Source organism: Gallus gallus, chromosome 7 (assembly GCF_016699485.2).
Source record: "Gallus gallus isolate bGalGal1 chromosome 7, bGalGal1.mat.broiler.GRCg7b, whole genome shotgun sequence".
Classification (NCBI taxonomy): domain Eukaryota; kingdom Metazoa; phylum Chordata; class Aves; order Galliformes; family Phasianidae; genus Gallus; species Gallus gallus.
The window spans coordinates 22164725-22178711 of record NC_052538.1 but is presented as its reverse complement, the minus strand read 5'-3'; the positions used below and the strand labels follow the sequence as shown (position 1 = coordinate 22178711).

At 65.8% G+C, this 13987-nt stretch overlaps 3 protein-coding genes and 1 non-coding gene across 5 annotated transcripts; all 4 read left to right on the top strand.

The window, feature by feature from the left end:
• The first annotated feature begins 246 nt into the window (after positions 1–246).
• Positions 247–2220, top strand: CATIP (ciliogenesis associated TTC17 interacting protein). 2 transcript variants are annotated; one of them, XM_040703869.1, is made up of 8 exons: positions 247–311; positions 401–601; positions 709–764; positions 993–1079; positions 1171–1341; positions 1433–1539; positions 1647–1809; positions 1967–2220. In XM_040703869.1, the coding sequence occupies exons 1-8, from the start codon at positions 278–280 to the stop codon at positions 2204–2206; spliced, it is 1059 nt and encodes a 352-aa protein (XP_040559803.1). In that variant the 5' UTR covers positions 247–277; the 3' UTR covers positions 2207–2220. The 2 variants fall into 2 exon arrangements, with proteins under 2 accessions (XP_040559803.1, XP_015145541.2); XM_015290055.3 differs by having other exon boundaries at positions 1415–1539.
• Positions 2221–2973: 753 nt separating this feature from the next.
• SLC11A1 (solute carrier family 11 member 1) lies at positions 2974–7988 on the top strand. Its single transcript, NM_204964.2, has 15 exons — positions 2974–3035; positions 3334–3458; positions 4114–4236; positions 4324–4443; positions 4783–4889; positions 4993–5063; positions 5171–5238; positions 5312–5467; positions 5582–5740; positions 5889–5978; positions 6125–6244; positions 6634–6783; positions 6851–6924; positions 7115–7268; positions 7371–7988. The coding sequence occupies exons 1-15, from the start codon at positions 2996–2998 to the stop codon at positions 7479–7481; spliced, it is 1668 nt and encodes a 555-aa protein (NP_990295.1). The 5' UTR covers positions 2974–2995; the 3' UTR covers positions 7482–7988.
• A 1353-nt stretch (positions 7989–9341) lies between these two features.
• CTDSP1 (CTD small phosphatase 1) lies at positions 9342–13885 on the top strand. The gene is made up of 7 exons (XM_015290062.4): positions 9342–9613; positions 10679–10830; positions 10987–11088; positions 11177–11233; positions 11616–11708; positions 12097–12282; positions 12370–13885. Exons 1-7 carry the CDS (start codon positions 9547–9549, stop codon positions 12496–12498), a joined length of 786 nt encoding a protein of 261 aa, XP_015145548.1. The 5' UTR covers positions 9342–9546; the 3' UTR covers positions 12499–13885.
• MIR26A-2 (microRNA mir-26a-2) lies at positions 11297–11382 on the top strand. Its single transcript, NR_161941.2, has one exon. It is a non-coding gene; the product is annotated as a microRNA mir-26a-2 (primary transcript).
• Positions 13886–13987: the final 102 nt, after the last annotated feature.

Genomic DNA, 13987 nt, shown 5'->3' with positions numbered 1-13987 from the left:
GGGGGGGGGGAGTCTGGGGGGAGAAGAGCCCGGACTTCTATGGGGCAGGGGGAGAATAAGGGTTTGGGGAGGGGCTGCTGCACTTTGAGGGGGGTTTGGGGGAACTGCAGGACATTGGGGAGGGAGGGAAGGGGTGGAGGCTGTTCTGGGGGGGCACTGGGGGTGTTGCTCCCCAGCGCTGCCCTCACTGGGGTAGAGGTTGGGGGGGGCAGGGCTTTCAAGAGGACCCCCCCCCCATCGCTGCTGTCTCCCATCAGAAGACCCCCCCCCCACCCCCATGGAGGCGGCTGCTAAGTTCCTGAACCACATCGGTGGGTGCCATCCCCAAACCGTCCCTGGGATGTGGTGACCTTGAGGGGAGCAGCACGTGGGGGGCTGCTCAGTGACCATCCCTGCGCAGGGCCGGAGGAGCTGGAGAGCTGCCTGTTTGAAGAGACGCTGGCGCTGGTGGCAGCAGGGGGACGGCCGCAGGGACACCTCTGGGTGACAGCCCGACACGCACCCTACGAGCAGGAGGGCCAGCAGGTGAGGAGCTGCCTCCTGCTGCAGGCCGGCTCCAAGGGGCTGCTGGATGGCGTGCCGTATTCCTGCAGGCTCACGGGTGAGCTGGGGGCGCTGGAGTGGGATGTCGCCATCCCACAGGCTGGGATGGCATCTTGGGGGCAGTGGTGTCCCTATCCTGGGGTGCACAGGGCTCTGCTCCCACAGGGTATGTGTCTATGCAGCTGGAGACGCTGGAGCAGGAGCAGCACGAGCGCTTGGAGGTGAGCAGGCAGCCGTGGTGGTGGCACGTCCCTTTGTCCCCCCGTCCCTCTGTCCTGGGGCAGTGTCTCTGCCTGTGCACCTGAGCCATCCCTCCAGGCTGGTCCCCTACCCTGGATGGCGGTGGGGATGGGGAGTTTCCCACAGTGCACCTGGTTATGGCACCCTGGGGTCCCTTTCCCCCTGCACCAACTAAGAGGGGTGTTGGGGTGGCTCTGCTTCCCACACAGTTTGGAGCACACCCCACGGAGAGGAAGATCCACATGGTGCAGCACCCACATGGGATGACGGTCACCGTCACCACCCGGGAGGGAGAGGTGATATCCCCCACTTCCTCCTACCCTTCCCTCCTACCTGGAGAGCAGTTGGGGTGCATCCTGCGGGGTGTCCCATGGGGTGTCCCCGCAGGCAGAGCCACAGCACCAGGTGTTCTCCTACGGCTGGGCCTCGCTGGAGGGGCTGCTGGGGGAGGCTGCCAGCCTGCTGCTGTTGCGGGTGCTGGCGTGCCGCCGTGCCGTGCCCCCCAGCATCACCTTCCCAGCCATCGATAAGGAGGGCCACCTCTGCACCACCACCTACGTGAGCCCCTGGGGGCGTGGGTGGGGGACACGGGGATGACGGGTGGGCACAAAGTGATTTTGTGTCCCTGCAGCGCTCTTTGGGTGTGCAGCAGCAGCCGGTGGGCTCGACACAGGTGGAGGTGTTGGTGGTGGAGAGAGCCCTGCATGCTGCCCAGGGCATTCCAATGGTGTGGTACCACAGCCTCCTTCCCAGCGGGTATGGTGCCGGCCTCGGGGGGGCGGTGGGGGGGGGGGGGGGGGGGGGGGGCAGATTTGGGTGTCGGCACCAGGATGGAGGAAATCAGCACCGGTGCCCTTCTGCAGGCATTTGGCTCGCCGGGTGCAGGTGGGGTGCCCGGTGGTCGCGGTGCTGCAGGATGCACCCGCTCTCAGCAGCACGGGTGCAGAGCCCCAGCCTCTCTTCCCAAAGCAGCTGCTGGACTGGGAGGAGGACGCCCAGCTGTGCTCCTGGTTCCTGGACAGGAAGGTGAGGAGAGGGACGTGGAGATGAGAGACATGAGATTGTGCTGCTCTCCAGCAGGGTTTCCCCTGGGAAGAGGCGTCCAAACCCTCTGCAAAGGTGGGGAAGGACCCAGGCTCCCCCCCAGCTTGGCATGGGGACAACCCTGTCCCCAACCCCACAGGAGGAGCTGCGAGCATCCCACAGCACCTACGTCCAGCAGCATCCCGAGCTCTTTGCACTGCTGGCTGACTTCCTGCAGGCCCTGCTGCTCCGCCAGCCCCAAAACCCCATCCTCTTTGCTGCTGAATTCTTTGCCCCCTTTGCACGCCGCCAGCCCCCCGGGCCCAGCTTTGCCTCCTCCGTATCCCTCAGCCCCTTCTGCAGCACCTCCTGTCCCAACCCCCCCCCTCAGGGGGATTAAAGGTGTCAGCAGTGCCCCTGCAGTTCTCTTGTGTGATTTGGGGAAACTGAGGCACGGGGAGGGCTGGGAGGCTGAGCTGTCTATGAGCACCACATGGCTGTTTACGGCTTGTTTTCCCCACAAAAGCCTTCCCTTGGAATATAGGGTGCCTAGGGCTTACCATGGGGCAGAGCCCTGTGCCCTGCCACCACCCCATGTGTCCTCTAAGGGTGTCACCCCAGGTCCTTCCACAGCCATGGGGACTTTGTGAGGTGCAGCCTGATTCATACCAACACTAATCTCCCCAGTCTTTGGGGTGAGGGTGTCTCCCACCCCAGCACCCAGCACTCTCCAGAACCCCCCTCCGAGCCCGGGGTGCATTTTGCCCTGCTCACGTGCTTGTGCAATCCACGCTGCTTCCTCCTCACTCCCACCCCTTTGGCCTTTCCCCTACCCCGGCAGGGTCAGCAACTCTTCCATCATGGGAAACTGCCCGTGTTCCCCGCTCCAAGCAGCAGGACCCTGGCACATGCTGCAGGGGTAACACGTGGGCACGATGCCCACCCTTGGATATGTGTTTGCAGATGAAAGGGGGGTTGCTTTGCCCCATGTACAGGGTGGGGAACTGAGACCCAGCCTCCCCGGGAGGCCCTTTTCCATCCCAGGTCTGTGGCAAGTGGGGAAGGAGCACTTCCTCCTCCTCCTCCTCCTCCTCCTCCTCCTCCTCCTCCTCTTTCCCTGGAGGGGGGATGGGGGCTATAAGAGCTGTGCGCTGGGTGCAGCACCCAGAGGTAGAGGTTCCCCAGCACCATGTCTGGATCCGGCCCTGCTATGGCATCATTGGAGCCAGGTGAGTCCCATTTTGGCTGGGCGTATCATACCCTCTGCATCTACTCCCTGGAGCACTGGGTCTGGTGACGGGTGGGCTGGGGAGAGGGCTTTGAGTGACACCTGTGCTGGAGGTGGCATCTGGCTTCTTTGGGCCACCACTGCTGGCCCCAGTGGCCGCAAGCCCCCTGGAGCTGTGGGGCTTTTCCTTGGGAAGATGTCTCTGGGATGAAGCTGGGACCTGACATTGTCCTTATATCCAGCGAGCTGCTACATCCCCTCCTGCTTTTCCTTCCCTTCTCCTCTTCCTTACCTCCCAGGCCTCGCTGGGTCCCTGAACCGAGGCCAAACTGACGCCAGCAATGTCCCTGTTCCCCCACATCACCCCGTCCCCCATGCTCAGACCTACCTGGATGAGCTCATCAGCATCCCCAAAGGCAGCACGGTAGGTGCAGCTGGGGACATTGGGTCAGGTACCACAGGGGACACAACTGGGATATGCCCTGGAAACCTTGGTGTCCCCAGCCCTAGCAGAGTAATTGCAGCCCCTTTTCCACACTACAAGCGTTCCCAATGGGAAAACCAAGGCACAGGGCAGTGATGCCGCGCTCCAAGGGCCACCCCATCTCCCATGGTTCCTGTCCCACGGGGTGGACAAGTCCCTTCCCCCCCCCCCCGCATCCTGGGGCCCCTCCAGCCCCAGCTGCTGCCTGAGAGCGGAAGGGAGAAGGGGAAGGCATGGAGTTGTGAAAGTGTGAAAGCAGTTCACGGGAGTGGGATTGCACAAGGTGCTGTTAACGGCACAAGAAGGGTGGCAGCTCCATCTGCGCTGCAACAAACTGCAATCCAACCCTATGCCCAAACGGCACCGGGGTCTCGCTGTCCATCCCAGTGACGAAGAAGGGCAGGGGGGGTGGGGAGAGGGGAGGGGAGGGGGGGAGAAATGCCTTCCATGCACAAAAATGTGCCCATGTGGCAATGCAGGGCTCCCCAGAAAGAGGCGACCAGTAGCCCAACTGGGAGCCACCAGTTCTGAATGGGAGCAACCAGAGCTCCCCAGGACTTGCCCCATCCCACCGTGACCCGCCACCCCATTGCAGCCCGGCTTCAGCTTCAGGAAGCTGTGGGCTTTCACTGGCCCTGGCTTCCTGATGAGCATCGCCTACCTGGACCCGGGCAACGTGGAGTCAGACCTGCAGTGTGGGGCCGTGGCTGGCTTCAAGGTGAGCCCCGGGCTGCTGGGTGACCCTATTGGGTGCAGGGTGTGCTGCCCACCGCCAGCCCATGCTGCCCTTCTCCTGCCCCTACAGCTGCTGTGGGTGCTGCTGTGGGCCACAGTGCTGGGACTGCTGTGCCAGAGGTTGGCCATCCGCCTGGGCGTGGTGACGGGGAAGGACCTGGCAGAGATCTGCTACCTCTATTACCCCAGGGTGAGCACCCCAAGGGATCACAGTGTGGGTGAGGAGCGCCTTTTCTCCCACCGCTCCACAGTCCCCGTGACCCCCTCTGGCCCCACGCACTCTGCTGCCTGGCACAGAGACAACTATATCCATTCCAATCCCACGTGAGGACGCCTGAGTCCCAGCGTCAGAAGCGGCTGCAGGTTGGGTCCTGCCCGTCCATTCTGCACTCTCCCCCTCCCTGCACTCTGAGTACCCCAGATGCGGCCCCCCCCACGCACCCTCTGCCCATCACCCCTCTCCCAAGCATCCCAGGGCCAGGTCCCCGCAGGGCTCAGCCACGTCACCGTGCATCCCCATCCCCTCCAGGTGCCCCGTGTGCTGCTGTGGCTCATGATGGAAATCGCCATCATCGGCTCAGACATGCAGGAGGTGATTGGGACGGCCATTGCCTTCAGCCTGCTCTCAGCCGGACGGTAAGCACCTGCAGGGTGCTGCCAGGTCCCACCCCAACGAGGGACACAGCCCACCCCAACGCTCCACCAACCTGGTTGATATCCCTGCTCTCCTGTCCCATAGCATCCCTCTCTGGGGTGGTGTCCTCATCACCATCACAGACACCCTCTTCTTCCTCTTCCTTGACAAGTACGGTGAGTGCAGGGGCAATGGGATGGGGGGCCACTCACCCAGGTCCCAGGGCGTGTCACCGCAGAGCTGCAGGCACCAGAGTGTCACTCCTCATCTCTTCCTTCTGCAGGGCTCCGCAAGCTGGAGGCCTTCTTCGGCTTCCTCATCACCATCATGGCTCTGACCTTTGGCTACGAGGTAAAGGCCCCCCAGCCCGTAATGGTCCCATGGAGCTGCTGGGGTGTGGGCAGCTCACAGAGCCCCTTCCCAGTATGTGATGGTGCGGCCGGCGCAGACGGAGGTGCTGAAGGGCATTTTCCTGCCCTACTGCCCGGGCTGCGGGCGAGAGGAGCTGCTCCAGGCTGTGGGCATCGTTGGTGCCATCATCATGCCCCATAACATCTTCCTGCACTCCTCATTGGTGAAGGTGAGAAGGGACCAGGGGCCAAGTCCCCCATCGCAGGGATGCGGTAGGGGTGAATGGCTTCCCCATGGGGGGCTGTAATGGATCCCCATGGTGTACATTACCTGCCGTGCCCAGACCCGGGCGATCGACCGCTCCAAGAAGGAGGAGGTGAAGGAGGCCAACATGTACTTCCTGACCGAGTCCTGCCTGGCTCTCTTCGTCTCCTTCCTCATCAACCTCTTCGTCATGGCCGTCTTCGGCGAGGCTTTCTACCACCAGCGCAATGAGGACGTGGTGAGTCCCCCCAGGGAGGTGGCAGGGTGAGAGTTCCTTAGTCTGGTTAGGTGGGTGGATGGATGGATGGATGGAGGGTTGGATTGGATGGATGGATGGAGGGTTGGATTCATAGCCGTGCCGCACTCGTGCTCACCATGCCTTGCAGCATAACAAGTGCGTCAACAGCAGCGTCAGTCGCTATGCCAGCATCTTCCCCATCAACAATGAGACGGTGTCTGTGGATATCTACCAGGGGGTGAGTGGCGCTGGGCTGCATCCCACGGCCAGCTAGCCTTGGTGGCTGTTTTGGGGGCACCGTGCTGCCTCTGGTCTCCCAAACCCAACCCCTCGCTATGCCAAGGGGGGATATTTTGGGATCCCCAACGGAGCGTTGCCATGCAGGGCGTCATCCTGGGCTGCTATTTTGGGGCTGCAGCGCTCTACATCTGGGCCGTGGGGATCCTGGCAGCAGGGCAGAGTTCCACCATGACAGGCACCTACGCGGGACAGTTTGTCATGGAGGTGAGCGGGGGAATACAGTGAGAGGGGCGGGGAGAGAGGTGACTCACGGGTGGGCGCCGGGCGGGAGTCCTATGGGCAACCCGACCCCAACAGGGGTATTTGGCAGGGAGATTTCTTCTGGGCAGAGGGGTTCACTTGGGGTCCCCGCGAGCCGGGATGGGGTCAGAGCGCACCCAGAGCCGCCACTCGGCAGTCACGTCCCCGTGAGCGCCCCACGTGAGGCCCTGCTTCCCTAACGAGCTGTTCGCTTAACGAGCGGGGGCTGACATCTAGCGGGGCCCCGCAGCCCTGCAGGAGCCGAGCACCACAGGGAAGGGGGGACACGGCCCTAGAGAATTTTGGAAGCACGCCAAGGGCTGATGGGCCCCGTCTTTTCCCCGCACCCCCAGGGCTTCCTGCAGCTGCGCTGGTCTCGCTTCACCCGGGTGCTGTTCACTCGCTCCCTGGCCATCCTGCCCACCCTCTTCGTGGCCGCCTTTAGGGACGTGAGCCAGCTGACGGGCATGAACGACCTGCTCAACGTGCTGCAGAGCATCCTGGTAAGGGGTGGGCACGGCCGGGCCCCCGTCCCCGCTGTGCCCCCCTCACCCTGACCGTTCATTCCAGCTGCCCTTCGCCGTGCTGCCCGTCCTCACCTTCACCAGCCTGCGCCCGCTCATGCATGACTTCGCCAACGGTCTGTGAGTGCTGGGGTTGTGCGTGGGGGGGATTAGGGGGGGACACCTCCACATCCTCAGCATCCCGGTGGCCCCAGAGTGGGGTGCAGCGTGGCTGTGAGCCGCACAACCCCCCTATTTGGGCTCCTGCTGCCCTGCTTGCCGGGGTGGGTGGCACGGAGCTCTGGCACCGATGCCCGCGTGCCGCCTGCAGCCTGGGGCAGGTGCTGATGTCCCTCATCACGGGCTTGGTGTGTGCCATCAATGTGTACTTCGTGGTGGATTTCCTGCCCACGCTGCGGGGCCTGGGCTACCTCATCCCCCTGGGGCTGCTGCTGGTGGCCTACGTGGCCTTTGTCACATACCTGGTAAGGGCAGAGGGTGGCTGGGGGTCTGTGTGTGGGGGGGGGGGGGGCTGTGGGGCCTTCTACAGCCACGGTGCCTGCAATGAGTGCCCTCTTTGCCTTCAGCTCTGGACGTGCAGCATTGCTCACGGGGCGCGCTTCCTGGCCAGGGGACGCTACAACCGGTTCAGCTTCGATGTCACCGCCGACGTGCCGGGGCTGGCAGGGCCGCACTGATGGGTTCCGTCCCGCACACGGGGCGCCCTGCCGCCGTACCGAGCCCCGGGGAGGGGGGGAGGAAGGGGTTGGGGGGCGGGGGGGGGCGATGCTTGCCGGGCTAACAGCCCCGGCACGGAAGGGGTTAACGGCCCTCGGTGGGTTCAGCAGAAGCCTCTCCTCGGGTGGCACAGCGGGAGGTGCCCCCACCCCGGCTGCAGCGGTGGGGCGGGCTGGGCCCTCCCGTGCCCATTAGCGGCGGGAAGGAAGGCTCCGCTAATTACCGCCGGGACCGCTAATTACCGCCGGGACCGCTAATTACCGCCGGGACAGCCCGCTCTGCCGCGTGCAGCCCCAGCCCCGCTGCGTGTCCTGTCGTGTCGTCTCCCCCCCCCCCCCCACCCCCTCGCCCCGGTCCCAAATGTGGCGACGCCCGCTGGCCGTCCCCGCATGGGCCCGGGGCGGTCTCCAAAGGGGCCTCCGGCGCGGGATGAGGTGGGGGGGGGCTCTGATAAACGTGACCTTTATAACCCACCCTCCGCCTCTCTGTATCGGGCCGGGGGGTCCCGCAGCGCTGCGCCCCCCGCCGCGGCCCGCACTTGCGAGACGCTCCCTGGCTGTTTCAAGGCCCCCCCCCCTCCAACGGCTTCCCCCCCCCCCCTCACCCGCCGCCCCCCCCCACCCCAAAGTCCCCCTTCCCAAATGACACTAACTGAGGTGCGGGGGCTATTTCGGGGTCCAACCCCCTGTCCCCCCCCCCCCCCCCTCCCTCCCCACAGTTCCCCTCGGTGTAAGGATGTCCCCCCCCCGCCCAGGGCACCGCGCTTGTTTATGTGAAGAATTTCCCCTTCCTTAAAAGGGCGATGGCAGCGCGGGTGGGGCGGTGCCTCCCCCCCCGCCTCCGCGTTGGCCCGGCCGCGGGCTGCTTGAAGGAGGAGCCGGGCCGGTGGGGCCCACCGCCGTGCGAGGGTGTCCCCGGGTGTCCCCCCCGCACCCCGCCCCGGGGCCGCGCGAGGGGCATCCCCTGCATGGGAGGCAGGGGGGGCAGAGAGACCCTGGGGGACAGCGGGGCTCTGAAAGCATAGGGACAGCAGGGGACGGGGCGGCCCAAGGGCGGCCGAGTTCGTGATGGGTCAGGGTTAGAGCGGGGGGCGTCTGTAGCAGACGCTGCTCTAAGAGCCTGAGGGACAGCCGGGTCCCTATGGGGGCAGAGAGGTCCTTGCGGTGGCGCTGCGGTCCTTACGGGGACAGCGACACAGGCAGCTCGAGCGCCATGTCCCCGTCCTGTCCCCGTCCTGTCCCCAGCCCCCACCCCGCACCCGAGCGCGCAGCCGGCTGGAGGGATGCTCCGAGTGCTTGACGCCCGGCCTGGCCTCGGAGCCTCGCTAATTGCATTAATTAATTAATTAGAGGCTGGGCCTCTAGGAACGATCACAGAGCGGGCAGCGCGTGTGCCCTCTGCGTGCGCCCCTGCGGGCCTCAGCGCTTCAGCATCCCCGTATGGGGACGGGCGGCGGCGGCGGCGGGATCCGGCCCGAAATAGGGCCCGGGGGAAGCACGGCCGCTTCCTTTCCTCCTCGGGGGTCGGGGACGCCGCAGCCTCGGGGCGCGGGGACGGCTCTGCTGCCAGCCCGGCGGGATGGGGGATTTTTCCCCACGGAGCCTTTCTCTGCCAGGACCTCGAGACCCCCGAAGCGTGCGCGCAGCGGGGACCCCCCCCCCCCAGCTCCTCCTACACGGGGCGCGGGCCGGATGGGGACGGCGGTGTGAGGCGGGATGGGAAGGGGGGGGTGAGGGGGGGGGGGGAGTGGGTTTGGGCTACGGGGTTGGCATTGCCCTTTTAAGGGGTTCCTTGAAACCGCGTCCGGGTTCCATGTTTGTAGCAAAAAACCGTGCGGAGGAAACTCCATGTTGTAACAAAGTTTCCTCCGCCGCTCCCCGCGCCCGCCGCCCCGCGCCCGCCGCCCGCCCCCCCCTCCCCGCCCCGCGCCCCTCCCGCCCCCCCCTCCCCCCCCTTCCCCGGGGGGCCGCGCCGGGGGGGGGGCAGCTCCGTGCTCCTGTCCCCCCCTCCCCCCCCCCCCGCTCCATGGACCACCAGTCCATCATCACCCAGGTTAGCAAGGAGGAGGCGACCGCCCCGCTGCAGGAGAAAGGTAATGCCCCCCTCCTCAAAATAAAGCCGGCATCGGGACCCTCCCCCCCCACGTCCTCCCCCCCCCCCCCCCTCCTTCCTCCCTCCTTCCTCCCTCCGTGAGCTTTGCTTTAGGGGAGGGTTGGGGGGTTAAATCTGGAAAATCACTTCTCGGCCCCCACCGCCGCTCCGCGTCCAACCCCTTCCCAGCCCTCCCCCCCCTCTGCATGGCGCTATGGGGCACACGGTGACAGCTCCCCCCCCCCCCCCCCCCCGCCATGTCTCCTATAGGGCCAAGGGTCGGACCCCTCTCCCCGCGTTGCTCGGGCCCCCCCGTGTGACCCCGACTCCCCCCCCCCCCCCCGCGTCCATGCGCGGCGACGCGCGCGGAGCGTGTGATGAGTTGCGATTGGCCTCAGCCGCAGCGCGGTCCCGTGGGGCTGCGTGCGCCGGGACGGGGGGCGCGGGGAGGAGGTTTCGTCTGCGCCGCTCCACGCGTCGCCCCCCGCCCTGCGTCCCTCCTGGGGTGGTGATTCGGGGAGAGCGGGGCTGGGGAAGCGCCGCGGGGAATCCGAGGCGCGGAGGGACGCGGCTGCGTGGGAACGGAGCGGGGAAGGGGGGCAGCCCCTGGCCCACTGCGGGGGCTCCGAGGGCTCCGCGAGTCCCGGAGGAACAGAACCGTGAGGGTCGGCATCCCTGCCCCGCTCCCGGCCTCCGGGCTCGGGCTGGGGCAGGATCCGGCCGCGCTGGAGGTGTCCGTGCCTCAGTTTCCCTGCGATCCACCAATGGGGGCTCAGGAAACGGCGCCCGGCGGGGTGTGCTTCGCCGCGATTGGCTCCTCGCCTCCGGGACGTTTGCGCCGGCCAATGAGGAGGCCGAACCGTCGGCGGGGAGGCGGGAAGAAGGACGGCTAAGCCCCTCCCCTTCGGCTAAGCCCCGCCTCCAGCACGGCCCGCGCGTGTCCGTGGGGTCTCAGCACCTCCCGGGGGTGCCCACCCCGAGGGGTTCCCTCCCAGCTTCGGGAGAGGGCCGTTATTGTAGGGTCCTGGCGGCGCCCCAACCCCTGTCGTGCTCCCCAAACCCGCAGGTGCCCAGAGCCCCCCAGCCGCTGCCAAGAAGCCTCGGGGCCGCAGCATCCTCCAGTCCCTCTTCTGCTGCCTGTGCCACGATGACGCCGAGCCCTTCTCCGTCAACAACAACGCCCCGCTGCTGGTGGAGGAGAATGGCACCGTGCCCAAGGTACCCCGCTTCCGGAACCCCTACCCCAAAATGGGGCCGGCTCCAGGGGCGCTCGGCCACCGTGCCCCAGCTGCTGCCTGACCTGAGCACGGGGCGGAAGGGAAGGGGGTGCCCGTTGCCCCCCACCGACCCCCTGGCCGTGCCCCCCTGCCGCAGGCTGCAGTCAAGCACCTCCTGCCCGAGATCAAGCCTCAGGATGCCAGCAAGCTCTGCGTGGTCATCGACCTGGACGAGACGCTGGTGCACAGCTCCTTCAAGGTGGGAGCACCCCCATTGGGGTGGGAGGGGGGGTTTACGGGCCACGGGAGCCCCCCACCCCACGCTGACCCCGCTGTGCCCTCCGCAGCCGGTGAACAACGCCGACTTCATCATTCCGGTGGAAATCGATGGTATCATGCACCAGGTACGGGGCTGTGCGGTGAGGGGCTGGGAGGAGTGGGGGGTCTGGTGGGGTGCCCCCCCCGAAGAGGCTGGTGCTGGGTTCAAGTAATCCAGGATAGGCTGTGGTCTGGCAGTCAGCCTGTTCTAGGTTACTTGGCTCCGGAGCCCGCCCGACGCTTCGCCCTGGAGATGCCAGGGACAGCGGGCACCCCCCTGACTGCCACCAAGCGGTGTCCCCTCCTTCCAGCACGGGGCAAGTCTCCTTCCCGCTGCTGGCTGGGGTCAGGACATGGTGCCCTTTGGGGTGTGGGGCTCTGCCAGGGTGGGCAGAGGGGGGTGGTGCCGGCACCCCCCTTAGGGTTAGGGTTGTGTGCCACCGGGTCCCTCAGTGCCTGTGCCTGTAGGTGTATGTGCTGAAGCGGCCGCACGTGGATGAGTTCCTGCAGCGCATGGGAGAGCTCTTCGAGTGCGTTCTCTTCACCGCCAGCCTGGCCAAGGTGAGTGGCGGCTCCAAGGACACTGTTGGCCCATTCCTTGGGCACTGTGGGTCCCCCATAGCCGCACACCTATGGGCATCACTGGACCGTTGTCCACTTGTCCACCTCTGGCCCTTCTCGGTGACCAACCCACGCGCACCTCTGGACACTGGATATCAGTGCTCTCTCTTGGTGACCACCCATGGGCACCACCGGTCCTCCTTGGCCACTTACCCTTGGCCACTACTGGGTCCCCTTTCGCCGCCCACCCATTGACCTTGGGACCGCCAGACCTTGGTCACCGTTCGTCCCCCTTGCCCAACCACCCATGGGGACCACCGAACCTTGGCCGCCACTTCGGCCACCTCGATTCCCTTTGGCCACCCTCTGAACTCCCCTCTCCCTGCAGTACGCGGACCCCGTGGCCGACCTGCTGGATAAATGGGGGGCGTTCCGTGCCCGGCTCTTCCGCGAGTCCTGCGTCTTCCATCGGGGCAACTACGTGAAGGACCTGAGCCGCCTGGGCCGCGACCTGCGCCGCATCATCATCGTGGACAACTCGCCTGCCTCCTACATCTTCCACCCCGACAATGCTGTACGTACCCAGCGGGGGTGGTTTGGGTGGTGGCACAACGGGGGGGACAAGGGACCCAAGGTCCTGAGCCGGTGGCCGTGCCCGCAGGTGCCGGTGGCCTCGTGGTTCGACAACATGGCAGACACGGAGCTGCTGGACCTGCTGCCCTTCTTCGAGAGACTCAGCAAAGTGGACGACGTTTACACAGTGCTCAAGAAACAGCGGACTAACAGCTAGTGGTGCCCCAGCGGGGCCGGCGGTGGTGGCCCGGTGGCAGCCTCACTGGGGGGCTGCGGGGGTCCCGGTGTCCCCCCATCACCACCCCATTCCCCGCTGCGACGGTCACAGTGGGGGCTCCACGCAGAAGGGGTTCCCGGGAGTGACCCGCTGGGGACGTGTTTGGAGGGCTCCCGTCCTCTTGCTGCCCCCCCCTCCCCAAAACGGTTCTCAGGTCCTTTTCCCCTCTGCATCCCCCGGAGCGGGAGGGGAGTTAAGCAGCTGCTGCTTTCCACTGCCTTTTGGGGGAACCTGGTCCCCACAGCCTTTGCCCAATGTGGGGACTGGCAGCCCTGCAGGGGGCCACCCCCAAGTGTGGGTCCCAGTGGTCTTGGGGTGACCGCCGTGCCCCCAGCTCTGCCTTTTGTGCAGCTGATAACTTCGGGGGGGCACTACTCCACACGCCCCCTTGTGCCTTCTGGTGCCCCCTCCCCACCTCCAGGGGTGCGTTTTGGGGCAGCTGAGCCCCTGGCTTTCAATGCCTCCATGTGCCTTGGAACGCCATGTCTGTATGTGTCCCCCCCTGCAATAGAGGTGCCTGGGGGGGGGCTACAAAATCACCCCCTCCAACCTCACTTTCTTCCCACGAAGGTGGGAATTCTGGTGGCCTCAACCCCCCACCCCCCCCTCCCCCCCTCCCCCCCTCCCCCCAGTGCCGCTGTGGCAATGGGGGCCACTCCACTCACCAGCAGGGGTCCCCGGCCTTGCTGGGTGGGCCACACATCCTCTATCCCCATCCCTTCCTGGTGTCACCAAAGGCTGTGACTCCCAATGGGGGTGGCCTGTAGATGCCTTAATGTAATATCCCACTCCCCCACCTCCCCATGGCCTTAAAGGAGCCCTGCCCCTCTCCCCCTTGCCAGGGGTCTCCCAGCCTGGAGGGGACGGAGGGCTCTCAGGGAGGGGGGGATTTTTAAGTGGAGGGAGAGCATATATTTTAGAGTCAATCTATGGACAATGATATATTTTTAAGGGGGGGAAAGCAACTATCTCCCAAATAATCAAGGGTGCCTTTTTACCGCTGTGCCAGGGAATGGGGGAATCTTTTGGGAGAGGGTTTTTTAACTTTCCGTTGCTGTCCGTCCGGCCCCTGCGGTGCTGCCCTTCTCCAAACGCTGGGGGCCAGGGTGAGGGCCCCCCCCCGGCTCTGCCTATGCCCCCCCACCCTGCACCCTGCTCCTGCGGCGGGGTCCCACTCAGCACTTTATTGGCCACATCAGGCAGCACCCACGGGTGCACCCCTGGGTGTGCGGGGGGAGGGGGGCTGGAGTTGGGAGCGTGGGGGCGGGGGGGGCTGGGGACCAGTAAGTGCCTTGGTGTGATTAAAGCTGTCCAACCCTCCTGGAAATGGGCTGTGCTGAGCTGTGTGTGCGCACACGGGTGTGCAGTTGTGGTCTGTGTGTGCGTGCAGGTGCGCGTTGCGCACAGCTCTCTGCTGTATGTAGATGTG